The sequence below is a fragment of the Trichosurus vulpecula genome, chromosome 4 (genome assembly GCF_011100635.1).
Source record: "Trichosurus vulpecula isolate mTriVul1 chromosome 4, mTriVul1.pri, whole genome shotgun sequence".
NCBI lineage: Eukaryota > Metazoa > Chordata > Mammalia > Diprotodontia > Phalangeridae > Trichosurus > Trichosurus vulpecula.
In genome coordinates this window covers 260,783,172-260,798,618 of record NC_050576.1, presented here as the reverse complement: position 1 = coordinate 260,798,618, position 15,447 = coordinate 260,783,172, and the positions used below count along the sequence as shown (strand labels likewise).

The 15,447-nt window shown below is 43.6% G+C and overlaps 1 protein-coding gene across 4 annotated transcripts in view; it reads left to right on the top strand.

Moving 5' to 3' along the window:
- The first annotated feature begins 14,614 nt into the window (after nt 1-14,614).
- HPS3 (HPS3 biogenesis of lysosomal organelles complex 2 subunit 1) overlaps nt 14,615-15,447 on the top strand; it is a 45,121-nt gene continuing 44,288 nt past the window's right edge. For 2 of the 4 annotated variants that reach the window (XM_036757612.1, XM_036757610.1), the window contains exon 1: nt 14,677-14,916. In XM_036757612.1, coding sequence (XP_036613507.1) covers nt 14,694-14,916 — 223 coding nt within the window. In that variant the 5' untranslated portion in view covers nt 14,677-14,693. Of the gene's footprint in view, nt 14,917-15,447 lie in introns of all 4 variants that reach the window. The other 2 variants (XM_036757608.1, XM_036757609.1) reach the window with 2 other exon arrangements.

Here is a 15,447-nt window from a genome sequence, read left to right as displayed (position 1 = left end):
CTAGACCTTGGGGATACACAAAGAAAAGCAAGAATATTCCCTGACTTTAAGGAACTTACCATTAAATTATAAGCATCTTTGAAAAATATTATCATTTAATATTATTTATATTCATGTGTGACCATAGTCTTTACTAATATGTTAATGTATACATTTTTCAAATTAAAAGATGAATCATGACATGGTAGATAGAGGGTCAGTTCTGGGGATGGGAAGAGCTGGTTTCAAAGTGTTAACTCTAATAGATGAGCTGTATGACCAAGAGCGCTGGGCTTGGAATCAGGAAGACTCATCTTCATGAGTTCAAATCCGGCCTCAGACACTTACTAGCAGTGTGAAGGTGGGCAAGTCATTTAACCCTCTTTGCCTCAGTTTCCTCATCTGTAAAATGATCTGGAGAAGGAAATGGCAAACTACTTCGGTACCTTTGTCAAGAAAATCTAAATGGGGTCATGAAGAGTTGGACACAACTGCAAACTACCGAACGACAACAACAGCATGGCAAAGAGCTTGGCAAGTAACCTCTTTTTGTCTCTGGCAGCACACCAAGGTCCTTGGCCCTATAAGAAAGATACAGTTTTATCAATGGCAATGAAATTTAATAAGACGTCATCTGCTTTGCCCCCTGCACCCTAAGGACCTCTAGGCTTTTCCACCTGACTTGCATCAGAAACCTTTATTAGAATATAAGCTCCATAAGGGCCAGGATTTCCTTTCTTTTCTACTTATATCATCCAGTCATTAACACTGTGGGTAACAGAAGAGTTGCTGGTTTGCCTTTGTGAAGGGAGGTTGTGAGGTTCCACACATCCCACATAGAAGGTTCTTTACACTGATGACATCACAGATCTGGACCGCAATCACGAAACATTGTTTTTTCAATTAAAATGAAAATATTCCCTCTATAGTCAGCCCCCTCAATTTTGCCTCATCCTCACCGAGAGTAGCTAAGAAAAGACTATACATACAATGAAAAGAAATTTGACTCATGGGTAGAGTTGGAGGTGTATTTTGCAATACTGGCATCCAGTTGATTGCCTTGACGGCACTGGCATTAAACCTACTGGGGAAACTGAGGGACAGGAAACTAGTGTGATTTGTGAGTACCTATAGACTCAGGAATAGAACCCAGAGCCTAACTCCTAAACCCCAGGTTCTGGTTTAGATTGGGATTTCTGGAGGGAAACTTATTTTAACGCTTCAGGTGGAGATCTAATGATTTCTTGGCAGAGCTATAAGTAGGAAAGGGTTACCCAGATTGGGATATGCCTCTCCTCAGCAGGGTATGAGAAGCTTGTCAAAAGAATATGAAGACTATTTGGTATCTGGCTATATTATCCTTTTGAAAGGTTCTAAAAGGGGTGTCACATGAAAAAATTTGGAAATTTATGGATTGGAGTGAAACTAGTGGCAGTGGGATAGGTAGTGAAGGAAGTGACCTGGAGAGTATATCTGAAACATTTGAAAGGAACAATAGAAGAGAGCCTTCCGATCTACCGAAACAGAATGAATGAGGTTTTGATATGCAACCCTTTTTATACTGAGCTAGAATAATTAGCTCAAAGACCTAGCTAAAGCTGTGATAACTAGAAACTCTGAATTTATTTCCAGTCAATGAAGTGACCAAGTTTGGGGCCAGCTTTGAGAAGCGTGTCTCATTCTTACCGGACATGACTTTAATTTCGTTTATAAGAATTCTCTGTGAATTGGGATTCTCACTCCTGATCTCATGCAGGGCAAAAGCAAGAAACAAACTAGAGGATGAACATGATGCACAAGTGTTGCTAACAAAAACCACTATAGCCAACATTTGCATAGCTCTTTGCTGTATATGGTTTGCAAAAAGTTTTACATAGATGTTGTGAGGACAGGACAGGATAATCTGCTATTATTAAACTATATATTATATATGTTTATATATATACATACATACATACATACATACATACAGGTAGATAGAAAGATAGGCAGATATAAAACTAGCCATAGGGTCCTAGCTCTGGAGGGGTCCTTGGGGGCCAGCTAGCTGAACTGTCTCTTTTTACAGAGAAGAAATTAAGAAGAGATTAAGTGATTTGCTCAAAGCCACACAACTAGCAAGAGTCTGAGGCAGGATTTGAACTCAGGTCTTCCTGACTCCATTTGCATATTTGACTGTATTCTAATAAACATTTAACAACTTTATGGCACTAAAAATGTTATTCCATAGAAAAAAATTTTCTGTTTTCTTATATGCATAAGCATGGTAAGCTATAGTGATGGGGTACAGGCCCAGAGACCTTTTCTTCCTAACCCCCAAAAAAAGCCCACTTTTCTTTCTCGCTGACAATATAATTCTAACTGTAAAAGAGTATTATATTGTAAAGTCCCAAAAATAGGCCACTCTTCGTGGTCTTCTAGGCGATATTGGGGCCAGGCAGTATTGCAAAGGTATACCAGCTTTTTCCTTTTAAGTTCTTTAGAGAACTTAAATTTCTTCCAATTTTGTAAAAGACAACCTAAGGGCGAATTTTTGGGAATCGAGGAGGTTTGACCCATCGTGGCCTGGGGGGGGGCTAGCTGGAAGTCCCTTCTTCTGCTAGGAGGATCTGGGGGTAAGCCTCAAAAAGGAACAAAACAAGACGGGGAAAAATTAAACTCAAAAAGGTACCTGAGATTTTCCCATTCCCTAGCGCTTGAGAGAATTGGGAAAATTGGGGCGCACTTCCGGATAGGGCGTCAGTCCTTGTCCTCTATGCTTCAGAAGGTGTGCCCGGGTCCGTTGCCTTGAACATAAACCACTGGACCTAGAACCTGAGAGCGTCAGGCTGAGTCCGAGACAGCGAGCAGCTGTCTGACCTACTGGGGACCTGGGGAGTCAGGCCTGAAAAGCACCTCCAAAATGCTTGGAGAGCGAGAAGGGGTTCGGGTTAGGGAGAGGCTTACCTTCCAGTCTTGGCTGGAGAAGAACTTGAGATTAGCAGTCGATTCCCAGTCAGGGAACCATAAAATGAAGAGGTGAAAGGTGGAGGGGTGCTCGACACCCCAAAATATTGACGCACCGGGTCCTGCCGAAAGAATTCGACTCAAGCCTTCTCAGCCAAGGGAAAAGACAAAGTTTATTAGGGATTCACCACAATGGGCTGTCTTGAGAAATCCCCCCTTCCCCCCCTGTGACGCCTGTTTCCACAAGCGGGCCAGATTCAACCTACTGAATTAGATTGAATCTGAGCACCTTCATGGAGGCAAGATGGAGATTATATACACAAAGATTGTAGGAGGGATTGAGGGGTGGTCTGGGGTGACTAGAGGAGGAGTTTAGGGATGGTCCTGAGGGGAAGTCTAAGGAAGATAAGGTGGAGCCAGAGTCCAGGATCCAAGAGAATGGGATCAAGGGCAGGAAATTCCTGAAGGAATATCAAGGTTGGGAAGTAACTGAAGGCATGCATGTCTAAAGTTACAATAGAGGGAGAGATTTGGGCCTAATAAGAATGCGGAGGCTATAGCCTCAGGCTAAAACCCGAATCAAGCAGGGAAGAGTCAAGAATTCCTAAAGAAAAGTGGGCTTTTTTGGGGGGTTAGGAAGAAAAGGTCTCTGGGCCTGTACCCCATCAATAGCATTGATTTCCTTTTGCATTGAATTAGGTGTGTAAAAGGGATTACTGAAAGCCAGGGACAGAAAAAGTTTGGGGGCCTCTGAATGGAAGGTCCCTTTGGATTTCCTGATTTGCCAGTCTCATTTTTTTCCTCTGGGAAGAACACAAGAAAACTGTTCAATGGGCTCATCACACCACCAGGTGTCTCCATAGACTAACCTTATCAAGCTAGGAAATAAAATCCTTAATTTAAGAATAGGAAAAAAGAAATCTGGAGAAAGACAATGCCTCCCAAACTTGGGGAAAGAGGGAGCCAATGAATCACAGATTTGAGTGTTGTGAGAGACCTCAGCAGCCACACCCAAAAGGAATCCTGACCCTCACACTCCTGGCAAATGGTCATTCAGCCTCTGCCTGCAGACCTCCAAGGAAGAGAATCCATCCATCACCACTTAAAACAGATCATCCTACTTTGGGCTGATTCTAATTGTTAGCGACTTATTTCTAGCACTAAGTGTAAATTTTCCTCTTTCTGATTTCTCTTCATTGCTCCGAGTTTTCCCCCTTCCCATCTCCCTGTTAGATTCAGGTATGGAGTTAGCTTGTGGTCTTTTTGGTGAGAGAATGATTGTTCTCTCTAACACATAAACCACATATAAGACATTTCAGAAAAAGAAAAGCAAAGGCCTGGAGAGCATTCGTTCCTACCCAAATACTTGGAATCAGAGTCCAACTGACATGACAAGCTTTTGTCCCTCTCAATATGTGCTACTAATTAATAATAATAATGATAATAATAATAATAGCTAGCATATATACAGTGTTTTACCCTTTGAAAAGTTTTGAGACTCCCAACACCCTATGTTGTGGGTGGTATTATATCTCAGTTTTATAGATGGAGAGACTGAGGCTGGGAGAGGTTAACAGCTTTTACCAGGGTTAGTTACACCGTTGGGAAAGATCTGAAGAGACTTTTGAATTCAGAACGTGTTGACTCCAAGACCAATTCTCTATCTGCTACACTAGCTAGTTCCTGATATAATAGCCTTTCATCTTTCTGTCTACTGAATTGGGAAGCTGGGGTGCCTGGCAAACACTATCAGGATGGAAGCTCCTGCATTGTAAAGGAGTCAGAAGACCACAGGGCCAGTCCTGGCTTTTCCACTTGTTATCAGGGTGTGTTTGGACAAGATCTGTTTTGGGATCTCAGCTTCCTCATCTGTAAAACTGAGTTGGACAAAAATACGGCTCTGCCTCCTAAAAGCCCTTCCTACTCTCAAGGCTATATGAGGAAGGAGGCTCTGGAACATTCTAGAGTCATTGTAAAGGCCCCAGGGTGGTGGGGAGGTTTAGGCTTGCCTGAGGCCAGAATCAGCATCCAGGCCTACTCCTAACCCGTCTCTGGAGGCCCTTTCTCTCATCTATTTATTTTTCATTCAATCAAGGGCCGACTTTGTGCCTTAATGTGCCTTAATGACCCAAATAAAAAATGAGTCAGTTCTAGCCCTCAAGGGGTTTACATTCTTTTTACCTGGTCCTGGTAACAGATTCGCAGAAACGTAAATACAGGATAGATGCAGAACAACTAACAGATGGGGGGTGGGGGACAGTAAGGGGGGAGGGAGCCTTAGGAAAGCCGTCTTAGGCTACATAGCACTTGAGCTGAGTTTTGAAAGGAGCAAGAGGTGCCAGCAAGTAGAGTTAAGGAGGGAAATCATTCTTAGCAATATTGTATACAAGGAATTGAGAGTCTGTCAGTTCGGCTGGGGCATAGAACTTCTGAAGGGGAGTAATATAATCAGCTTAGATAGACAAGCCAGAATGAGTTTGTGAAGGGCTTAAAATGCCAAAGGGAATTTGTAATTTTTCCTAGGTGCAATGGGGAATCCCTGGAGCTTCTTAATAATAGCTTGTATTTATATAGTGCCTAGGGGTAGGTAGGTGGCACAGGGGATAGAGCCTGGAGCCAGGAAGGCTTGAGTTCAAATTCAGCCTCAGTCACTTACTAGCTGTATGACCCTGGGCAAGTCACTTAACCCTGTTTGCCTCAGTTTCCTCATCTGTAAAATGAGCTGGAGAAGGAAATGGCAAACCCCTCCAGAGGTATCCTTGCCAAGAAAACCCCAAATGAGATCACAACTGAGAAATGACAATTTATATAGGAACTACTGCATACCAGGAACTTACAAATGTTGTTTTATTTGCTACTTACAACAACTCTGAGAGGTAAATGTAATTATTATTCCCAGTTAAGGCTGAGGATGCTGAAGCAAACACAGGTTAAATGGCTTGCCCAAGGTCACAGAGCTAGGATGAGTCTGAAGCTAGATCCAAACTCAGGTCTTCCTGACTCCAGGCCCAGCATCTATAATGCCCCTGCTTTTTGAGCATGGGAATGATGTGGTCAGACTGATGTTTTATGAATACCAATTTGGCATCTATGTGGAAGATGGACTGGAGGTGGGAGAGCCAGGATGTAGAGAGACCAGTTAGGAGCCTGCTTCAATAACCCAGAGGGAGATGGGAGGAGAGGTTGAACTAGGGGTGGTTGTGGTTTGAGTCAAGAAAAGGGGACAAATGTGAGAGATGTTGAAGAGGGAGGATCAACCAAATGCAGCAGCTGGCTGTATAGCGGGGAGATTCAAGAGAGACAAGGAAAACTCCTAAGCTGAGAATTGGGGCAGCATCCTTCACATAGAAGGGATGGGTTTAGGGATTCCCTCTAGAAACTGAGTTTGAGATCTATGAGGTAACCAGGGGGAGACGTCAGGTAGGCAGTTGGAGATGTGAGATGGATGGAGAGAAATGAGCTCTGCAGAGACATGAGATCAGGGTAACACTGTGGAGACAGCCCTGGACTGGGAGTTAGAGAACCTGGGTTCAAACTACTTTTTTCTTCTGCTGTTTTTTATAAGTCACTTCCTTTTTCAGGCTCCCACTTCCTCATCTGTAAAATGAGGGGGTTGGGTGGATGGTGTCTAAAGTTCCTTCCTGCCCTAAATCTTTGAACCCATAAAGCCCATGGCTGATGAGGTCCTGAAGAGTCAGAATGGGGAGGGAAAGGAGCTTTTCAGTGTTCCAAATCTCTAGTCCAAATCTGCATCTCCATCTACACCATTCCTTCATTAAATATTTATTTAGCACTCATTATGTATATGGTGTAACTAACTGTGCTGGTGTGTGAAGTAGCGAGAGAATAAAGTGTGAAGACTTCACAGGGAATATGTATATATGTATTTATATCTAAAATGTTTGAGAATCAATATTTAGTGAAAAGGGAAATGGGATAAATTTGAGTCTGTGGGAATCTGGTTATTTAGCCTTTAGGAATGTCTTTCTCCCCCTTCTTCTTTAGATTTATAGATGTCACCTCAGCTGTGAATGGAATACAAGATTGTGAAAGCTTCCCTATGAATAACTCATGCAAGGCAATATTCAAATAGAGGTAGTACAAATTTAGTTAGGATGTGAACCTCACCAGGCCTAAGTTTCGTTTTCCTATAAATTATATGATTTCGGGGAAACCAGATGATATTCCCCTCTCCCCTAGCCTACTTAAAAACAGCCATCTTAGCATTAAAGTTTCCCTATAAGGTAATTCTGTAGTTTCTGTGCTTGTATTGGGTAAAAACTTATTTCTGGTTAGATTGTGAGGCCACTCGTCTCTGCAAATGGGGACGGGGGTCCAGCCTCTGGGGTGGGATTTCTTAGAATTGTTTGTACAAGGGTATATATCTCCCTGCTTGCCTTTTTCTCCTTGCTTCTCTTCACTGCTATCTCCACCCTGGTAGTGAGAGATGCCCAATTCTCGAGACTTGATCAAATAAAGCTTCTGGTTTTTTTTCTGCCCTGAGAAACCGAGACACCTCTGTTTATTTACTTGAGCCAGTGGTCTTTTGACCCACACACTGGGTACTCCAGATGTTGACAAAAACCACCTTAAGATGCAGGCCCCAGCTTCCAGGATACATGCAAAGCCATATACATGAGGAAGGGAGGCACTTATACCTGCCAAATGAGAATGGAGTCCTCTCCACCCTCTTCCTATGATGCTGAGGTTTCTGCCAGAAAGCGTTGGCACTAATAGGGTTTCAGATGCACTCTGCCCTGTAGGCTGGGGTGGAACATTTGAAGTTGTCATATGATAACTACATGATAAAGATGCCTTTGAAGGATTTAGAACAGCAACATTCTCATCAGCAATCTCTTCTTTCTCAACATTCAGATATCTGGCTCAGAAACTAATGATAAAATAATACTTCTGTTATTAAAGCAAAATCTTGTTGAACAGGAGAGGTTTATTAAAATATACATTGTGAACAAATCTAATTTGGGCTGTTAAAATATATCCATTTTTATATGCTTGGGATTTGATTTATTCAAATATACAGAAAGGTAATTTTTTTTATAAACAAGATTTTTTTTTTAAATCCCATTCATTATTTTTAGGAGAAAGAGCTAAAAACCAAGCTGAGTTTGTTTTATTCTGACCCATTTCAGAGGCAACCTGGCTCATGTGGAGTCAGGGGAATGGGGTTCTAATCCTGGCCCTGCCATTTACTACTTTTGTGAAGCTGGACAAATTGCTTCACCTCTGATTCTCAGTTTCTTAATTTGTAAAGTGAAGGAGTTGGGCTGGAAGACCTTTAAGGTCCTTCTCATCTCCAAATCTATGACCCAAAGCTGCCCCTTTCTGCACTGACTTGTGACATACCTACTCACAATACTGAAAGGCCAAGATAAATCTTTTAAAAAATAAATTTGTATTGAGACATTTAAATTTTTAATTAATTTTATTATCAAAGTGACAAACATCAATAAACATTAATCTCTCCATATACGTAAAATAGAAAAAAAAATGGGATTACATATGAAATCCTGAATCTCTATATCATGTGCTTGGTTTTTAAAAGTATATGTCACGATTACACATGTATAAATTACTTACCTTCTCAGGGAGGGGAAAAGAGTGGGAAGGAGAGAATTTGGAATTCAAAATTTTTAAAAACTAATGTTAAAATTATTTTCACATATAATTTGGAAAAATAAAATATTCAAAAAAATATGTTATACAGGGTGTTCCTAAAGTCTGGACACATAGGCAAAAATGCTTATTTTCAAGAAATGAAATGATTGAAATTTTCAACAACATTTTATTTAATTGGAATATTAACAAATAACATCTTCAATTTCAAATAACATCATATGATTTTATATTCATATTCCAAGAGTGAATGTGCAAAAATTGACAGCAATGTGGAGTTACTGAGTTATTGCATCAAGTTCACGTGAATCTTGCAAAGCACATCAACCTTTGCATCACAAATGATGGAAATCATATTGAAGATGTTATTTGTTAATATTCCAATTAAATAAAATGTTGAAATTTTCTTTTATTTCATTTCTTGAAAATATGCATTTTTGCCTATGTGTCCAGACTTTAGGAACACCCTGTATTTTACAATGAAGTACCAATACTGCCTTGACTTTATCCAAGTCCTTTTCTGAATTTCTTTCTGCTCTCTCTCAGAACAAGTTCTAATACCTTTGTCTCAACCCTAGCCTCTGCCTTCATTCTACCTTCAGGAAAACTGGCCTTCCCTACTCTCATCCACTTCTTTAATCTACAGAAATGCAGTGTGTGGGGGTAGGGGAGGGAAGTAGGGTGGGAGAAATGCCAGAGCTTCTAAAGAACAATTATTTCCAACCTTTTTGGAGCTGCTACTAACACTACTAGTTATTCTTATTTGTTTGACTCATTTGGGGGGAGGGGCATGGGGGGGCTACAAAAGTACCTTGATGACATGTATAAATTTAAAAAATGAAAAGTGAATTAAATTGTATGCAGAAGTTAACAGAATTCTACACACTCCTTAAGGTAAACAGAAGTATCCTGAACTGAACTGTCTCACTAATGTTAGAATTTGGGAATCCCTCTCCTAGGCTCTGAATGCCTTTTTCCTTAGGAGCTGGTTAGGATAAATGGAGAGGTTTTTGAGTAGAGGAGTGAAGTGATCAAAGCAGTATTTTAAGTGTCTTTAGTCTGGTGAGGCAGTGTGTGAGGACAAGGAAGACATTGGAAGTCAAATTAGTAGGCTGTTGAAATCCAGGGGCAAGATGACGAGATCCTGGGCCAGGGTGGTGGGAGTGATGAAATCCAGGACCAGGAGAATAGTGGTAATGGATACAGAGAGGAAGCGATGAAGCTTGGAGGCTCTTCAAAGACAGGCTTGAAAGCGGCTGGGGAGCAGCTGAATTTGGAGAAGTTAAAGCCTAGGTGACAGGGAAAATATTGGGGCCATAGACTTCAAGAGCCAAAACAACTCAAGTTTATAATTAGGTGTCAAAATGTTTGGTACAGACAACCACCACTGTTGATCAGCAGGGACAACGGGTCATTTGGGGGCTGCAATTGTCAGAGGAGGCTTCATGGAAAAAGTGGGAATCAGAGACCCTGGAGAATGAACAAAGAGGATCGGAACAGGCAGGAAGGAGAATGCCGGTCATGAGAGCTCACAAGAATAACATTTGGCAACGGCGTATTAGAACCAACCTTCTGTTTCCAGTTCGTCTTTATCATCACTATGATATTATTATCTAGAATGATTAATTAGTAATCATATGTGTGTAAAGAATACTCAGTTAGCACCAAAACAATGTTTCCCTTTGCTTCCATGTACCTGAAAACATGGCCAATGTTCCAATTCCTTTGGTTCTTCCTTACAGGATATAACACTGCATTCTCCAGAGCTATTTGGGGAAAAGGTTCATTGTTGGCCACCGTTTAACTCTCCTATCCCCACAGGAAGTCAGAGCAACCCTGATCAATAGGCTATAATCTGGGGGATATAACGATACTGTGCTCTGGTGCCATGCTTTGGGCAATATCGATTGCTTCCCAAACACGTCTGTTGTTAACCTCCTCTTCATCAGTCTCATAACATCGATGCTGCTAGTGGGTCCATGTGTATACAGAATTGAATGGGCAACTCAGGGTTATAATGGACCAGGGAATCTTTCTCCTCACCATCTCATTTGAGGTGCCGGGCATCCAGCCTTTCCTTGCATTCCTCCAGCCATGAGAAGCTCACTATCTCACTACCCAACTTGCTCCATTTTGGATCAGGCTGAATCGTGAAAACATTCTTCCTTATGTTCAGTTAAAATCTGCCTCTCTAGCATTTACAACTATTGCTCCTAATAAAGTCTTCCAGAAATACACAGGACTTGTGTAATATTTCTCTTCTAGGAATTCTTGGTTGGACTGGATGGCCACTGAGGTTCCTTCCAAATCAGAAATTCTGTGATTTTGTACAATTCCTGGGAAAATAATAAAAACAGCGAACACTTATATGGTGCTTTAATTTGCAAAATGCTTTCCATATATTATTTCACTTGATGGTCATAACAACTATGTTTGGTCAGAGCTATTGTTTTCTCACTTTACAGATAAGGAAACTGAGGCAGAGAATGGTTAAGTACCTTACTGAGAGTCAAACGGATAGTGTCTGAGATAGGATTTGAATTCAGGTCTTTCTAATGTCAAGTCCGGTGCTCTAGAATGTATTTCATGCTGTCTGGACAGAAAGCACAAATCAGTCCCCTGACCACCACCCCCTACCCACAACACACTCACACATACACCCCAAGAGTACAGAAGCAGCTGAAAGGATCTCTAGACCTTCATGGACTTCATCTAGCCTAATCATAAAAGGTCCCTGAGCTCTGTTAGTGCTTTTGAGAAAGGCTGCAACTTGCCCAATGAACGTGTGGTCCAAAGGAGACAGGAACAAAGAATTCCTAAAAGAATAATTACAAACTCAATAACTGTATGAAAGATTGCTCTGAGCCACTAACAATAAAAGAAATCCAAATCAAAACAACTTTGAGGTTTCACCTCACATCCAGAAAATTGGGGGGAAAATGGAAAAAGATGGGAATAGTGAATGGTGAAGGGATTGCGGAAAGATAAATGCTGGAGCTGTGAAGAAGCAGAGTACCAGGGAGGGGTACACAGCATATATGGTTCAACTTAGTGAGCTGGCTATAGGAGCATTATAGGAGCACTGCTATAGGAGATGTCTCACTAGTGAGGGGATCAGAAGTGGGAACTGAGTGAGCCACACTTACTCCATCTGGTGACTCAACTCTGGAGTTAGCCCAGTTCCCTTTCTATTCAACTATAGGTCTAGTCCAATTTCTGTCTTATAAGAAAACTTTTTTCAGCTATTGGAATCGTGAGAAAACTTTGTTGTGCTGTTGGAACACAGCCCTGCGTGGCTGGGAAGCTGGACCACCTCTCCCTACTGCTTAGAGACCCTTATCTAAGGACCAAAAGCACAGTCAGTTCCAAAGATTGATGCAAGGAGTTCACTCACAATTACACATTTCAGGCAACCCATACGTCTCATCTGAAAACTGACCCTGTACTGACCAATCTGTTACTGTTTCCATGTTCCTTTGATTGTTTACAGATACTTGCAGGGAGTGGGACACCTCTTTATCTGAATTCAAGGAACTGTATCTATTTACTCTCTCCCTCCCAACTTGCAAAGTCTCTAATCTTTTCTCCGATTAGAAATGTGATTACCTAATTTTGTATTGTGGTTAATTTTTTTCTTTTAATTAAATTAGTAGTCTTATTTGATTGTTTTTTAATGCATAAAAATCTGTCTCCCCCTGTATTCCTGGTCCAACCTTAAGCTGAGGAAGGGGCCTGGTCCCAATTTGTTAGGCAGTTGGCACCCATTGCTTAATAAATCGACATAACTTTGAACCATTGTTTTCTCAGTCATTTCATCTTTCACCTGCCACACTAGGTAATAATCATAGCCAACATTTACATAGCGCTTCAAGGTTTGCAAAGCACTTTACAAATATTGTCTCATTTTATTTTCACAACAACCCCCAGGGGTGGGTGAGATTATTCCTATTTTACAGATTTGGAAACCGAGGCAGATAGTGGTTAAGTGACTTGGACAAAGTCACACTGCTAAGAAGTGCCCGAGGCCAGATTTAAACCCAGTTCCTCCGACCCCAGGTCCAGGGGAGGGCAAGGATGTCTTAGAGATTGATGGTGATGTAGGAACAAAGAACATCAATGAAAAATCTTAAATTGTCTTAAAAACAAAGAAAAGGCTGTGTTAGGCAAGTTTGCCTAACTGGGAATTTTTGTATCTGGGGCCTATGCCTTGGCTGCAAGGATGTCAGGGTAAAATCCAACTTCGAGGAGTCATTGACAGGAGGTCCTCGAAATGCTGAGATTCTCCTCCATTGAATGTGGAGCGAAGGCATGGCAGAAGGGAATTACCACCTCCCCTTCTTCTACTCTTGGGTTCTGGGCCAGCCACTGGGGAGCGGGTTAGGAACCCCCTAGAGCCCTAGTGCAGATGTCTGGGGATTCTGGTAGTCACCTGTATTTCCCCACCTATCCTTCTAGGTGTTGGCGTGGGTGGGAGGGTCCCAGGGTGCTAGGACCTTGTCCCCAGTGAGAAGAGCTGATGTTTCCCTCCAGCCTCCCTAGACTCCTGGAGAAGGATGGAAACAGGTGTGTCTCCCCAGACATTAGGACCCGTCCTATGACTGGGGAATCCTCTTTGCCCACGGTGCCAGCTACTTATTTAAGTTTGTGGGGAAGGGAGAAGCTGGGGGGCACATTGTCTTAGCACAGCAAGAATGAGGGGTTTCAGTTATGTGCATGTGGTGAGGTGTGGTAGGAAGGACCCATTTAAAAGACAATTTGGAATGGTGAAGAGACTGCCATAGTTAAAAAAGTCAGGAAAAAAAGAAGAAAACAAGTGCTTTTAAAGAACCTACTATGTGCCAGGCACTGTGTTAAGAGCTTTACAAATATTATCTCACTTGATCCTCAGAACACCCCTGGGAGGTTGGTGCTCTTATTATCATACCCATTTCACAGTGCAGACACTGAGGCAAAGGGTAGAGTCAGATAACTATTAAATGTATGAGGCCAAATTTAAACTCAGGTCTCCTGGACTTCAGACCCAGCGAGTGCCTCCTAACTCCCAGGAAGACCTGGGTTTGAATGCCACCTTAGACACTAGCTGGGGGATCCTGGCTTAGGTTCTTCATGCGTAAAATGAGGATTTTGGCTTGATTGTACTCTCAGGTCCTGTGCTCTAAAGCTTATGAATAACACCAGTGGGAGGCTTCTGGTTTTTAAGTAGGTCAAATCTAGGCCAGGGGGCCACTTGCTGTTTCTTAACTCAGCACCTTTAAGTCATGGGAAGAGGAAAGGGTAACCACGCATAAAGCCCCATTCCCTGGAAGGGTTTGGGAGACTGGGCGCAGAGCTCTTGCCAAATGCCTAACCCTATGTCAAATGCTGTGCTTTATGTAAAAAAAATGAATCAACGAATATTTATTAGGCACCTACCATGTGTCAGGTGCTAGGGATACCAGAATGAAGAATGAAACAATCTGTTGTGGCAATAAGCTTACATTCTAATGGGGAAGACAACAGGTACATATCAAAAATTCATGTATATGTGTATATATATATATGTGTATGTATGTATAAATATATATAGCATAAATCTTAAGTTAGTGAGTTTCTTGGCAAAAAAAAAGTAACACCCATCTCACATGGTTGTTGTGGGGATCAAATCAAATAATACATAATGTATGTAATAATAAAACACTTGGCAAACTTTGAAGCACCATATATCTATAATCAAGTTAAGATATGCATGTGTGTGTACATGCATATATACACACACACACACACATATACACACATACACATATACGCTGGTAACTAGATGGGACAACACACAGTGACCTCTATCAAGTCAAGATAAACGTGTGTGTGTGCATACCGACACGGGGGTGAGCTAGGAGACACATACGTGTGCATGGATAGATGTGTAAGACGACCACGGACAGATGATCGAGCGCTATCCCGGGTCCCCGGCAGACTGGCCCCAGCCAGGCTCGGGGTCCCGGCCGGCGCTCCCCGCCGCGGTCTCTTTAAAGAAGGGGGTGTGCTCTGCCCCCGCCGGCCCACGTGACGCGGCCCGCGCGCTCGCGGAAGTGGGCCCTCCGCCCCCGGCGTCCCCTCCCCTTCCCGGCTCGGCAGGGGGCCGCGGCCCCGCAGCCATGGTGCGGCTTTACAACCTGCACCCGTTCGGCTCGCAGCAGGTGGTGCGGTGCCAGCAGGAGCCAGAGCGCGTGTGCTGCGGCGGGCAGGATGCGCTCTTCGTGGCGGCGGGCTGCAAAGTGGAGGCGTTCTCCGTGGAGGCGCGGGATCCCGAGCCGGCGCGGCCGCGCTGCTGCTTCTCCACGCTGGGCCGGGTGCTGCACCTGAGCTACAGCGAGCCCGGTAAGTCGAGGTGGAGCCCCACAGCCCGACCCGGCCGCAGCCCCTGCGCGCACCTTTCCGCCCTGGCGGTCCCCACGGGGTATCTGGGGAGGGGTGGGGTGGCAGCGTGCGTGCACACCCGAAGCCCCCGTGAGCTGGGGGAGGGGAGGAAACCCCGCGGGAGACCTGAGAGTGTATGCGGCCCCACCCCCTCCTCTGGCGGAGCAGGAACCCGGCGCGTTCCCAGACCCCGGGTATTGAGCGGTCGGGGCTGGATCCACTCCTAAAGCCGGTGCTGCAGCAGTGCCCACCAGAGACGTTGCAGTCGCGCCCACGCAGTCTGCATTCCCACCGCCCACGGACCTGCTTCTCGGGAAGGCCTCCCTGGGGGGCTCACACCCAGGCTCTTAGGTGCCTCCTTGGTCTTTCTTCGCTTCCTACCCGAGGTCTCTCCGGACCTCCTCCCTCAAATGCGAGTCACCCGCGGCTACTTATGTTGTGAGTCCTCGCCTGGGAACGGGTGACCGCCGCGTCCCCGCCCCGCGCGCCTGG